A 14,233-nucleotide genomic window follows, 5' to 3' on the forward strand; every position below is an offset into this window, starting at 1 on the left:
AACTTCCTTGACCTCTTCCTCCATTCTGTGTCCACGCTTTTCATGTAGAGATACTTGTGCACTTTAGCCGCCCATTTATTTTCATCCATGTTCCTGAGCCTTTCTTCAAAACTAATTTTGCTTTGTGCTTCTCTGACTTCAAAAGAGGCCCAACCCATGTCACCATGCACTGCCTCATGTGTCGTATTACCGTGTGCTCCCAAAGCCAACCGGCCGGCCTACTGATCTTTGGTTAACTTCCAAACCCTCCAATAAATCCGATTTTAAGCATATAATGGCATTTGCGAATGTTAGCGCTGGCACCATTACTCCTTTCCAGATTCCACGCACCACCTCATACTTATTGTGGCCCCACAGCGCTCTGTGGGCCCGGAGCAGCAGCGGCGCGGCGCGGCAGTTCACAAAAAAAAAAAAAAGGCCCTCGCCGGAGCTGGCGCTTTGGACACTCTCCAATATTCTAGGTCACTCTAGATAGAGCCGGAGTCGTAACAGGCATAGGTGACTGCACAATATGTAGTGTCGAAATCACGGTGGTCCAAATCCTCGCATCAGCATCGCTCCTGTAGTTGACAAACTCAAATCTCAAAGGCCATACTTTTGCTAGCTAAACACGGCGGAAGCGGTTGCAGAAGCCTGAACATAGATGTTTTAATGAAGGGAGAGAATCTTACAAGTAGCTAGGCAAAGGACTGGGCTACAATAGTTGTATATATTACCTTATTAGTTTAAGCAGGCTAGGTTACTGTTTGTCTGTGCCCTGCTTCCAATGGTACACCAATAAACATTATCATCATCATCCGCAGAAGCGCGGGGTGCGTCTACAGGGGGTTTGATCTTTGAACTTCTTCAAATTTCCACAAAACAGTTAGAACGATGTCGACGGATGCGCCGTGCCCCATGGCTTTTCAAACCCAGCGGTGCACTGTTTTCGGATTTTCACAGGAACTAGACTGGAGACCTTTGTACTTCGCCGAGCCCATTCCAGCGCACAGAATATGCGACGGATGTGGTTTGCTGCCCAGAGTGACCGTCTTTCTGCCGTGTCGACACGTGCTGTGCAAAACCTGCTACGAGCAGTGCGTGGTCGACGACCAGCACTCCTGCCCACTGGACGGTGACGCTTTTCTTGATGAAGACGTTCAGTGGGGAGACTTTCCTTTGGAGAACCTGCTGAAGCGGAAGGTAAGAAGCAAGTTCAATTTAATGAAGAGTTGCAGAAAGCACACTGGGCGTGCGATTTTAGGAATACCAATCCTTTAATACTGCCAGAGCTGTAACCGAGCGGAAATAAAACTCACGAATGCCGTCAATAATTACAGTTACGCCCGCAACCATATTCCACTGCGTAAGAATATTATGAACGCAACCACATGAACGCGAAATCGCGAAAAAAGTAGCGACGAATTTGCATTATTGCCCGAATAATTGCAATTGTGTGCTCGTAAAGAAATCGGAACATACCACGAGGCCAATGTTTTGACGAAGATCTACCTTTACTATGCTGTCATCGGTAGTGGAAATCTGTTCCATGCCGTCGCTGATGATGATCGATTTATTGGCAGCTCCTTTGAAACGGGGCGGTGACACAGGAACCTAGCCTGCTTGAGTTATTAATCAGATATGCTATACATGCTTTTCATTCTAGCATTTTTGTATAACATTTTAATTTTTTCTGTTTCTCAGAATTTCTATATCAACCTCGTGCCGCTACCTATACCTTTAACGGATTCGGTTCCAAAAAATCTCTTCCCTGCTTTTTATCCAGCAATGCAATAAACGTCTCTTGCTTATCTCGATTGCTGACTGGTTGATGCTACCATCCACTTTAGATCCAAGCACTTCTAGAAGGTCTACGTTACCTGTAGGTTTTACTGGGTTTTACCTTCACATTCCATTAAGATGTGCTGAGTTGTTGCCAGACTTTTGCTGTAGCAGACACACGCTTCATCTTGTTGGGAAATATTTGCTTCCATATGTTTTGTCCTCAGGCAACTAGCTTGAGCCTCAGATAAAATAGCAAGGCACTGCCCTTCGTGTTACAGTACAGATTTTCCCTTCTAATTTCTTTTCATTTTTGTAACGATCCATGGTCTTTTCATTTCCATTGTTTGCATACGATTTGCTGTGCCTGTTTTTCTCACTTTCGTTTTGATGACTCCTAGTTTTCTATTTACACTTTCATTTACCCTGTACTTAGTTGCCAACTTTCTTGACTCCTTCCTCCATTCTGTAGCCACCCATTTATTTTCATCCATGTTTCTGAGTCTTTCTTCAAGACTAATTTTGCCCTTCAAGAGAGGCCCAAGCCATGTCACCCTGCACTACCTCATCTATGGTTTTACCGTGGGCTCCCAGATACAACTGGCCTACTGATCTTTGGTTAACTCACCCCCAACAAGATGTCTGACTTTAAGCACAGAATGGCATTTGAAAATGTTTGCACTGGTGCTATTATTTTTTTCCAGATTCACACTCACCACCTCATATTTGTTGTATCCCCAAAGTTCTCTGTTTCAATATTGCTCCTTTCCACTTCCCCTTTATTTTCGGATAATCTTGGTGGACGCTTCAGGCAGTCTTTCCTTTGTTTATGTATATGCCCAGGTACTTATACTGCTTGACTATGGGTATGACTTGCTGTTGAACTGATACCAAGTCATGACTCGTGTCTTCATTAAAGATCACAATGCTTGATTTCTCTGTGCTAAACTTAAGACCAAGACTTGATGCTGTGTTGCCACACATATGCGCAAGTATCTGTAAATCTCTTGCATAGTCTGCTAGTAGCACTATGTCGTCCGCATGCATCAGTCCCGGGACTTTCTAGGGCCTGCTTCCTGGACCTTCAGTCCAGGAAGCAAGCCCGTAGCCAGGGGGGGAGGGGGAGGGCCCCCCGGAAATTCTGATGGGGGGTGCTGTTCTCCAGCAGAGCTCCCGCCACCCCGTTGCGCAAAGAAACTTTTCGATGCTGAAGCACCTCAAAACCTACCTTCATAGCAGCTCTGTTGAGGAAAGATTGAATGGGTTGGCTCTGATGTCGCTCTACAGAGTCCGTTGACGTGAGCAACGTAGTCACGTTTACGAAGAAGGCACGGAGACTTGTGTTTTAGGCTTCTGAACTTAAGGAGCCAGTGCGGAGAAGGTCTTTGAAGCAAATGGACGCACCACGCCGCGGACTTGTAGGACCTGACGAGATCACTGCCGACCGTTCCATGCCAGACGCCGGGTGAAGCTGTTCAGTGTGCTTCAATACAAGAATATTTCCACTCCTCGTCTTTTTATTTTAGGCTCTGAGTAACGCTGTTTTATTTTTATTGACGAAATCTCTTGAGACGAATCGTCCATATAAAAATATGATACTATTAGGAAGATTTACCTTGAAACTAAAAATTTAGAAGTATTAATAAAAAAGTATTTAAAAAGTGGGGACGAAGAAGATGACGAAGCTGCTGCTAGCCTGTCTGAGTAGCTCTGCCTACATTTATCGTTATTATCGTTCTTTTCTGGTAATCTTACTGGTCAGAACTGTTCATCACGTCGGTCGACTCGAAAAGGTACCTTCCGTATCGGAGACCGACGGGTGCTGCGCCACCCGCCGTCTCACAAGGTGCTAGGACCCAAGCTGGCACCGACGAGCACTCCGCCATGACCTCCCAAGGCGTGACACCGGGTCAGAAATGCCAGCTGGTTTGTACAAGCCAGCCTGACTGCAAGCGACAAGACACTGGTGAATCTGAAGACCAGTCAACAATCATCGAGGACAACGTGGCAAACCTTTCTGACCTCGACATGGACGAGGGTGGTTTCCGAGTTGTGCGCCATCGTAAAGATAGAGCAGAGGGAATTCCAGTGTTAATCACTGCAGCATCCGAAAGAGCTGATTTAAGGCAAGTGAACCCTATTCTGCTGTATTCTGAGCTTGAAGCGATTCTCGGTGGAGCACCAGTGAAGAGCCACTTCACAGCACAGGGAGCATTGCTCTTAGATGTAGAGACAGAAGGACAAGCCAACATCCTTCTAGAGACCAAGAATATCGGCGGCATAGCCATATCTGCCCGTGTCCCACACAGCTATATGAAAAACACGTGCATTGTTAGAGGAGTCCCAAAATGGTACTCGGATGAGGATCTGTTCACCTTCCTGAGACCTCAGGGAGTATTTCATGCAAAAAGAATCATCCGTTGGGTCCAAACCTCGTCATCTGAATGGGAGTCAAGGCGCACTAACTCGGTGGTTCTCACACTTGCTCCAAATTCTGAACGCCCGGAGAAGATCAACCTTGGTTTCACCAGACACGAGCTTGTTGACTACGTGGAGACACCACCACGTTGTTTTAAGTGTCAGCGCTTCGGACATATCGCTAAGTACTGTCGTGGGGAACAGAGGTGCAAGCGCTGTGGGGGACCTCATGATTTTAAGACGTGTGCAAGTAAAGAAAACTGTGTGTGCAAACTGCGGTGGCGACCATCCTGCTAGCTACGGTCGATGTCCTGCGCGGACAGCTGCTCAACGAAGGAATAAGATGTTTGTTTTGGGTCCAAAGAATGCAAGCACACCATCGAACATGAAGAAGACACTCAGCGCGCCACAACCAGCTGGTTTGGAAAGAGACTACGCTTCTGATTTCCTGCGTCTCACACCGATAAACGAAGTTATTGAGCCAACGCAAACGGTCACCGCCGCTGAGAAACCTGTTCCTAAAGAGTCTGAAAAGCGCACCTATGCGGCCGCAGTGAACCGACCTCAAGCACCACTTGGAAGCAGTCAGCTGGAAAACTGCCAGCATGTGATACGCGCTTTGTTCACGGCACTACGTTCCCACGTCGCGAAGATGCCTGCGAGTTCAACGAAGGATCTGCTGGAAGCAGTGCTGGCTCTTTAGTCAGTAATACTCTGCTTTACTTCCACATTCCCTCAGTAGCATAATGGAAATTTCTCGCCCACTTGGTCCATTCCGTCGCCCAAAAGTGCCCTTGCAATGGAACTGCGCCGGTATTCAACAGCGTCTGTGTGAACTCAGCCTTTTCCTTCGAGACATACCTATACCAATTCTAGCCCTCTCGGAGGCTGGTCTCCCTAATGGAAGGATGATCCCAGGGTACATCAGACATGGAAATCCGAGTATACCATCATTTGCTAATGGAAGTGCGATGATATACATCAGGCGAGAAATACCTCACGTCGCCTTACCAATGCAATACCTTTGTTCTACCTACTTGGAAGTCACCGCTGTGCAAGTGTGCCTAGAAACCGAAAACTCAGTGTGGTGTCGGTGTATATAAGTCTACGCAGGAAGGTCTCCATTATAAAGGACCTTTGCATTCGTTGCCCCTCTCCTAGAATAATCTGTGGCGATTTTAACGCACATCATTCGCTTTGGGGAGATACGATTGCAGATTTCCGAAGCAAGGAACTTGTCGCAGCCGCGGATGCTGCTGACTTATGTATCGTGAACGATGGTAAACCGACTTTCTTCAGACCACCAGATTCATGGAGTGCCATAGACCGTGATCCATTCTATAGACCTTTGCGTATCGTCGACAACGGCCCCAGACAGGATGGGCAGCGACCATTTTCCGATCTTCACCAACATCACCGGATTTCACACTGCTGGTCGACAATTCTGTGCTGTGACACGCTGGGACACATACAGAGAAGCGTTGGATGAATCCCCTGGTGAGCTGTTCGCAGATATGCTGCGGAGCAAGAGAGTGGCTACCTCAATGTTGAAACTGCCAGATCATTTCCCTACTCCTGATTTGAAACTAAAGAACCTCTGCGCAGTGCGTAGGAGAGCGGAGCGGAAACTAATGAGAAAAACGGGAAATCCCTCTGCAAAAACTGAATACAACAGGATAAACGCTGTCATCTGTCGTCACACAAAAAGGTTAAGACGAGTTTAGTGGGCTGCTTTCTGTGAGAGCTTATCGGCGTTTACTCCCATGACAAGGATATGGGGAGTAATGAATAGCCTATCCGGAAAGATTCGCCCGCACTGGCCATTCGAAGCACTTGCTTTAAAGCAAGGAAAAGATTTGCAAACCCTTGCAGGAGATTTTGCAGACGTATTCACATCTGGCAGATCAGCAGGAATATCTAACCCTCTGTTGTCTCAAGCGTTCCACACCATGGATACGCCATTCACTTTCCGTGAGTTGGATTTGGCGCTTAGCCAATTAAAAAGATGCTGTGCTGTGGGTCCCGATTCGATCAGCAATCAGATGCTGACAAATCTGCCATACAAACGAAGACGAGCCCTTCTGGACATATTTAATCACGTCTGGAGCACCGGAGAGATCCCAGAAACGTGGGAGATAGCATGGGTGGTGCCAGTACTCAAGTCCGGAAAGGATCCTGCGAGCCTCGCCTCATATTGGCCAGTATCGCTAACATCATGCGTATCAAAGTTGATGGAAAGACTAGTATGTACGAGGTTAACATGGTATCTTGAGCAAGGAAATAGACTGCCATCGTGCATGACCGGCTTTCGTCCACGGTTGAGTGCCCAGGACAGTGTCTTGGATTTAATAAGCCATATCAAGCACCATCGCGCAGACGGCCTTTCCACACTCGCCATCTTTATGGACGTTGCCAAGGCATACGACTGTGTGTTTCATACAGGCATCATCAACGGACTTCAAAACATGGGCATCTCGGGAAATGCTCTTCGATTCATCCACGAATTTCTCAGAGATCGGTGTGTCCAAGTTAAGCTCGGAAGTATAATGAGTGATCAGCGACGAATTTCCCTCGGTGTCCCACAAGGAAGTGTCCTATCTCCCTTGCTTTTTAACGTTGCCATGGCCAGCCTTCCGGACGCACTGAAAGTAGGTCGGACGGCAGTTAAAATGTCCATCTACGCAGATGACATCTGCATTTGGATCTCGGGGTACCAACACAAACGGTTAGCCCGGATAGCCCAGGGCGCAATCTCCGCCATCGAACGCCACTTGTCGCTGCTTGGCCTATCTTTATCAGCGGAAAAATCTGCCTTCATGCTTTTCCCGGGAGTGAGACGCAAGTCAACATGCCTGACGCTGAATATCAGAGGGCATTCAATTCTTCATGCTACTCATGTTCGATTCCTGGGCGTCACCATCGACAGCAAGCTACTATGGCGTCGTGCGGTCGAAAGTGTTGTGGCTGCATCAGTGCAAAGAGTCAACGCACTTCGTCGATTGGCAGGTGTACGTTGGGGAAACAATCCTATGTCCATGCTTAAACTGAACGCTGCACTGATAAAAAGCCGCGTTCTATATCAGCTTCCTCTGATATCACCGTCATCGAGTCAATTCGAGCGCTTGGAGGCTGTGCACAGAAAGGGACTTCGCTTGGCGATGGGAGTTCCACAGACGGCTTCAAACAAGAAAGTCACTAATGAGGCAGAGTCTCTTCCACTCCGTCTCTTGGCATCTCAGGCGTTGCTGACGCAGCTATTAAGGCTGGTCGAGTCCCGCGCAGGCACGGCGCTTCTCCTGTGGCTAAGAGCAAGAACTCGCTCACATTTCCATGCGGCGCTGAACACTTTCCATTTTTTGGAATGGCCTAAACGCAGTCGCCTTGACCCGCCATGCTCCTTTTCGGACGTTACCTGCAGCCTCATGTACCCCACCTACCGGCGAAATGCACCATTTCAACTGCAGAAGCAAAGTTTATTGTGCTGGAACACTTGAGCACAGCGTTTCAACGCCACTTACAAGTGTACACAGATGGTTCGGTGTGCGCACAAACAGATAGCTGTGCAGCGGCATTCTGCATACCATCCCTTGATGTGTCATGGTCTGGCCGACTGGATCGCGTAGTTTCCTCTACAACAGTAGAAAGCGCCGCAATCACCGCGGCTTTGCGGAAACTACGGGCCTTTTCTGCACGAGATGTCGTGGTGCTGACGGATTCCAAGTCAGCGTCACAGAGATTGCGTCGTGGCCTACCTCTAGATAAATGTACAAGGCAATCTCTGGCAATGATTAACGATCTAACAAGCAAAGGATTTAATATAAGTTTCCAGTGGATATCATCACACGTAGGAATTGATGGAAACGAGAAAGCTGACGCCCTTGCACGCCTAGCGCTGACATGTGTCCCAAAAGTGAAAGCTCCAAAAGCTTTTCAGAACCCTAAGGGTGCAATCCGCCTTCACTTTAGGGAGATCCACAAGAATCCCCACGAAGCCTGTGTGACTCATGGATTTACCCGTGAAGGAGCGATGCTTTTATACCGCATCAGGACCGACTCCGCATACACCTCAGCTTGGTTATTCAAGACTGGGCTTCGCGCTTCCCCATTCTGTGCTTTCTGTGGTGACATTGGTGACATCGAACATTACATTTGGATATGCCCGCAGTTTGACAAAGAAAGAAAAGTGATGATCGACAGCTTATAAAAGAGCGGTCTTACGCACAAGACCTTTGAAGACGTCGTTTTCCCCGGAAGACCTGCGACAACCAGGAAGAGAGCGCAACGACTGCTGATAGCCTTCCTGCGAGACACGGGGCTCATAGACACTTGGTGACACACCCCTGATCTCAACTCGAAGGAGGATCAGGCGGAACAATTGCCGGCTATGTATGGCCAGACTAACCATGCCTGCTTCAATATCACTACCACCACCACCTATTTAAAAAGTCACACAATTTACATACGGCCATTTTTACCGAAAATAATTACTGAAAAATAGGTGTTTCCTCAAATAATCAAGGCCTGCAGCAAGTGCCCCCCCCCCCCCCCTTCGATAAATATTCCTGGCTACGGGCGTGCCTCTAAGCGTTAGCCTGCATTGAACCCATTTTGTAGTTCCCCCAGCATATCATTTCTCTCCACCCACTTTGACAGTTCTAATTTTATGGCTTGTATATGAACACGCTGTAAAATTTCATGACGCCACCTAGTGGGCAAAGGTCAATAGCCTTTGCGACTCAGGCCCAACGGTGTGAAAAGAAGCAACTGATCTCAATAATAATGACAACACAACGCTGGTACTTTGTCGTCGGCTTGAGATGAGACTGAACAACAGGATGAAGGGAGAACACAGACACAGGCGCTGTGTTCTCCCTTCGTCCTGTTGTTCAGCGCTGTATTGTCTTTTCGTAATCATGAACCAACCAGCCCAGATGCGTACCCTTCTGAGTTTACTATTTATTTCTTGCTGTCACGGCACAGAGCAAGCTGCAAGACTGAATTCAGATCAAAGAAGACGGACTGGTTGCTGCCATGTTGTTGCGCAGTCAGGCTGTCCCTGGTGGAAGTTGCCACGTGTACTTGCAGGCAACAAGGCAAATTTCCTGGCTGGCCGAAAACTGACAAAGCAACAGTGACGGATCGCCCTCTGCGACGACAAAATCTGTCGCTTGTCGCCGTCGCTCGAAAATCTTGTGCATGTGGTTGCGCCAACCGATCAAACTCAAACCTGTGCTCATCGTGAGTTGTAAGGCTTACAAGTATGCAACTTGTATGAGAAAGTTGATGTGCGTTCGACACGTAGGTTCCAGAAATGGCGTAAAGAGACGGGCAGTGAGACCGAGGGATGCCAATTTGCGCCCACCACCTTTGACATGGGCAGCCCCACTACGAATTGGGAGCAAGCACGGTTGCAAGATTAGAGTGTAGGAGTCAAGACCCCCGCTAGCTGTATCAGAAGTTAAGCATGCAAGCTTCCTAATGCGTTAATAAATGTTGGGCGCCTTTGTTATTGTGTAGAGGATCGATTGTGCATGTGTCACGTGCACAGATGGTGCCATTGTGGGAATAAGTCATACTTGTAGAGCACGCTCGGAAACAAACAATAATGTTTAATTGACATTATCATTAACATTTCTTTAAGTCTCTCAAGGAAGCTCACGAAATATGAGAAAAAAGAAAAGCACCCACACTTTTGCGTATCTAATTGGCTGCCCTCTCAATCGTGTTTCGAAAGATCGAACCCATCACACATGTCCCAACAGAAAAGAAAGCCATTGGCAACAGCATCCAGCGCATTGGTTGTCAAGATCGAAATCCGCCTTAGTCTGAAGTAACAAGACAGGCCGTTGCTCACACGGATGCAAGTACATCTTCAACACTAGTGGGTAGGCTTTGTTCGATTAAAAATACCTTGAGAGCGGTAAAATCTACAGCGGTTGCAGTGCCCCTTTAAGCAAGTGGTAGAAAGCATTATACACAGACAACACTGCAAACGAGTGAGCCATAAGCGGGGAGCGTTTTAAAAGAGTGTGGGCTTTAATTACAGGCAACTGAAATTCTCAATACAACTGCTTGAAAGACGCAGCTTAGCTGGAATTTGGGCTGTGATTCAGTAAAGTCGCTCAGCTTTGCTGTCCTTATTTCATCAAACTCGAACTGTGAATCACCACTTTTTTTTGCTGAGTCATTGTCACTCAACCCATATTTCGCAGCCTATTTTCAAGTCTTTCATTTTCCAAGCTCGGACCCTGACTCAGCACATTTTTATGCTGAGTCATCATCACTCTGAAACCACAATGTAGTAATTGTTGCAAGTTATATTTTTTGTAAGTCACCCTTTCTATGATCCACCAAGCTCTAACTGTGACTCAGCACATTTTTTTTTTGCTGAGTAACTCTCTTGTACACTCAGAGCTCACATATATTTTTGCAAGTCAATTCCTCACTTCATAACCCCTTGATTCACTCTTGATTCACCCTGTCACTACTTGGTTCACCCTCATTCAGTCTGTCCATCTCGGTTTTACTTCCATCATACATGGTTTGCTCTATTACTCCAAATTCCCAATTTTCATCACTCTTGATTCACCCTATCAACACCTGATTCACCTTCATTCACTCTCATTTACTCTTCATTATCTTAGCTCACTCAATCTCATCACTACCTTTTGTTTGACTCCTATCACCCAACTAAGCCTCTTTAATTCACCATCAATTCACTCTTAATTCACCTCTCTGTATACCCATTATCATTTTAGTTCACTAGCTTAATCATTGTTCCACCCTTAATCGCGCTTTTGTGCGAATTATCGCCTCTTATCCTAAGAGGACCATTTCGTGTTGACGATGTGGTTTTGAAACGGCCTTGAAACGGAGACCTCACCATAAGACATATAAGGCTTTCGCCTTAATAACTGTGCTGTTGGAAATATGGCAAACGAGATTACTGTTGCCAGAGAACTACCCACATGAAAGCTTTTGTGTTCTCATTCAACTACGTATCGTGCAAGCAGGCGCGGATCCAGGGGGGATGTCCGGATGTCCTGACCCCCCCCTCAGATTTTTGCATCGCCCCCTCGCTGACAGGGGGATGGCCCTGTCGTAAAAAATATGGCCACCAGCATTCTTCAAAAGTATTTTTCGCGAGTACCAGTGATATCAGCCATGTATAAGTAAAGCTAGCTCTCTCACAAGCTTAGTTGTATACCATCGGGGTGTGGTGTCGCGAAGTTGCTGTAGTTGTTTTTTCTCATGAACACCTTGGACCTCCTGGCGCCGGCGGTGCCTTACTCGTCCCGTCGGTGGCGTCGAATGAACGAGGGGACGTCCCTTTTGCCAAGCACGCCGATGTCCGCGCGAGCGCCTTCGCGCCTGATCAACTTAGTTGCCCCTTGGGGTGTCATCGGTTGCCTCATTGGCTGTCATCGGTTCCGCGACCAACCTGCTTAATGAAAGAGATCACTTGCTGAAGTGTTCATAAACAGGGTTTGTCCGAAAAGTAATGTGAGTGATTGCATTGTGAAGCGACTATACGTCGTAGTGCGCTAAGACCAGTTGGGATTGGTGGAGGGGGAAGTTAGCTTACGCAGGCGTGGTCGCTCAGTCATCTGCGACCATCTGGAGCGTAAGGACAAGGTTTTTCGTCAACTTATTTTCATTTACCGTGCAAGCCATAATGCAGCGCTCGTTGGAACAGAGGATTGCCATCGAGTTTTGTGTGAAACTCGGCAAGTCTGCAGTGGAAAGTTTTCCTATGATAAAGACAACTTTTGGTGATAACAGTTTGTCAGAACGTCAAGTTTACCTGGGGCACTAGGTCTTTTAAGCAGGTTGTGAAGAGGTCAACGATGAAGCCCGCGCTGTACCGCCATCAACGACCATCACCGACGAAAATGTGACGCGCGCGAGAGATCTTTTGTACTCAGACCCTCGTTTGAGTGTCCGTTTAGTGACATAGACAGTAAACATTCCAAAAAGTACCGTTCACGAGATTGTGACGAATAATTTTCAGATGCGAAAAGTGTGCGCGATGATCTTGCGCAAAATGTTAATGGACGACCAACAATCGAGCAGAGTTGAAACGTGCCAGGAGGTTTGAGACTTGTGCGAAAGTGACCCCCACGTTTTGGACAATGTCATCACAGGTGACAAGACTTGGGTGTTTGAATAAGACCCCGAAACAAAAAGGCAAAGTGCCAAGTGGCACAGTTTGGCGTCCCCTCGCCCCAAGAAGGCCAGAATTAGCAAGTCAAAGGTCAAGACCATGCTCATTGTGTTCTTTGACATCAGTGGCCTTGTCCACCATGAGTTTGTACCTTATGGTACAACCATGAATGCCAAATTCTACGTTAAAGTGCTCAAGCGACTCAAACAAACGATTCTTCGCACCTGGCCTGATATCGGGGGCGATTGGAAACTTCACCATGACAACGCACCATGCAGCCTGCACCGCCTTCCTCGTGACCCGCTTCTTGGCCGATTGAAAGATGCCAACGGCTCCCCAGCCGCCCTACAGTCCTACGTGGCTCTCCCAGGCTTCTTTTTTCTGCCCTTGAAAATTCCCATGAAAGGACATCATTTCGCGACAGTTGGCAAAGTCGAAGAGGCTTGCACCAAGGCTCTAAAGGACATTCCTAAGGAGGCCTACCGTGACGCCTTCGATGGTTTGAAATCTCGCTAGAAGCGATGTAACGACGCAGGAGGAGCCTATATTGAAACATTTTATTGTGTTGTACCGATCTGATCAATAATTTCTTTTTAATCGACTCACTGACATTACTTTTCGGACAAACCCTGTATAAATAATAACAACTAACAGCTAAACTAAGAACTACGCATGGGCAACTATTTTTTTAACTGTAGCAATCATTGTGATCACAGTTACACATTGACAATATCCAGTACGAGCACAGTACCGTTCATACGCTACAAGTTTTTCATTGTAACTTCGCAGTTTTATTGCCGTACATTAAGCATAGGAGGGTCAAAGCCGCTGGATCTGTTTATCTGAGTCGGGGCGAAGTCTCGAGCAGCGGCTGCGAAGTGGGGGAGCGTGACGTCAGCGGCCAACGCCAGTGCGCGGGCCAAGGATGGCGTCGCGTAGTTAGAGAAACGGGAGCAGATGCGCGCCTTGTGTAAAAGGATGGCGTCGCGTGGGAAACAAAACATGAAGGCGCTGGTTCGTGCTCTCGGCTACGACACTACATCGTTCTTCTTGTAGGTGGTGTCGTGAATCTTCATACGCGGTGATTCCCATATCGTAAACAACCAGTGTAGTGGTTGCCGCGTTAGAGCTCCAAAGCAAACGAAGGTGTCTCAGCCGAACACAAAGAATCTCCTTAAGGAAAACAAGGTGTCCCAACAGAACTCCAAGGACGGACCCGTGCTTACGCATTTATAACGAACCTGCAACAGATCATCCCAAGTTTTATTTTAAGAAGCAATACAGGCTAGATATACCGGGTGTTCAATATTAAGATTTATGGTTTTCCTAAAATTAGGCACTGGGAGGCACGTGAAGACCACCTGCGCAAATAAGTTATGTGGCCAGGGGGCACAAAGTGAGATGATAATTATCGCTGTCAGCAGCCGAATTGACTAAAATTGAATGATTAACTTTTTATTGAATGCATTAAGGAACACGACTGCCTCTAAGTTTTCAATACAAACATACCCCCTTACTGCAGTCGACAAAAATAATTGTTCAACTTTAGTTAATTGGGCTGCTCACAGCGATTATTATGATCTCACTTTCTGCCCCCATGGCTACATAACTTATTTGCACAGGTTGTCCTCGCGTGCCTCCCAGTGCCTAACTTTAAGAAAAACATAAAGCTTAGTTTTCAACACCCTGTATTATCAGGCACAGTCGCCAAGCACATGGCTGTATTGAGTAACGTCCTTTACCTATAAGCTCGGAGAAACCGATATCTGGCTTCGCTACAGATCTTCTGCCTCTTTATGGGGTTTTACGTGCCAAAACCAGTTCTGATTATGAGGCACGCCGTAGTGGAAGGCTGCGGATTAATTTTGACCACCTGGGGTTCTTTAACGT

General features: G+C 47.2%; 1 protein-coding gene across 2 annotated transcripts in view; it reads left to right on the plus strand.

The window, feature by feature from the left end:
* Positions 1-813: 813 nt before the first annotated feature.
* Positions 814-14,233, plus strand: part of LOC119465265 (TNF receptor-associated factor 6-like) — a 42,155-nt gene continuing 28,735 nt past the window's right edge. The window contains exons 1-2 of one of the 2 annotated variants that reach the window (XM_049656499.1): positions 814-1,182; positions 9,160-9,366. In XM_049656499.1, coding sequence (XP_049512456.1) covers positions 874-1,182; positions 9,160-9,177 — 327 coding nt within the window. In that variant the 5' untranslated portion in view covers positions 814-873 and the 3' untranslated portion in view covers positions 9,178-9,366. Of the gene's footprint in view, positions 1,183-9,159; positions 9,367-14,233 lie in introns of those variants that run through there. The other variant, XM_037726068.2, reaches the window with a different exon arrangement.

The sequence above is a fragment of the Dermacentor silvarum genome, chromosome 9 (assembly GCF_013339745.2).
Source record: "Dermacentor silvarum isolate Dsil-2018 chromosome 9, BIME_Dsil_1.4, whole genome shotgun sequence".
In the NCBI taxonomy this organism is placed as follows: Eukaryota; Metazoa; Arthropoda; class Arachnida; order Ixodida; family Ixodidae; genus Dermacentor; species Dermacentor silvarum.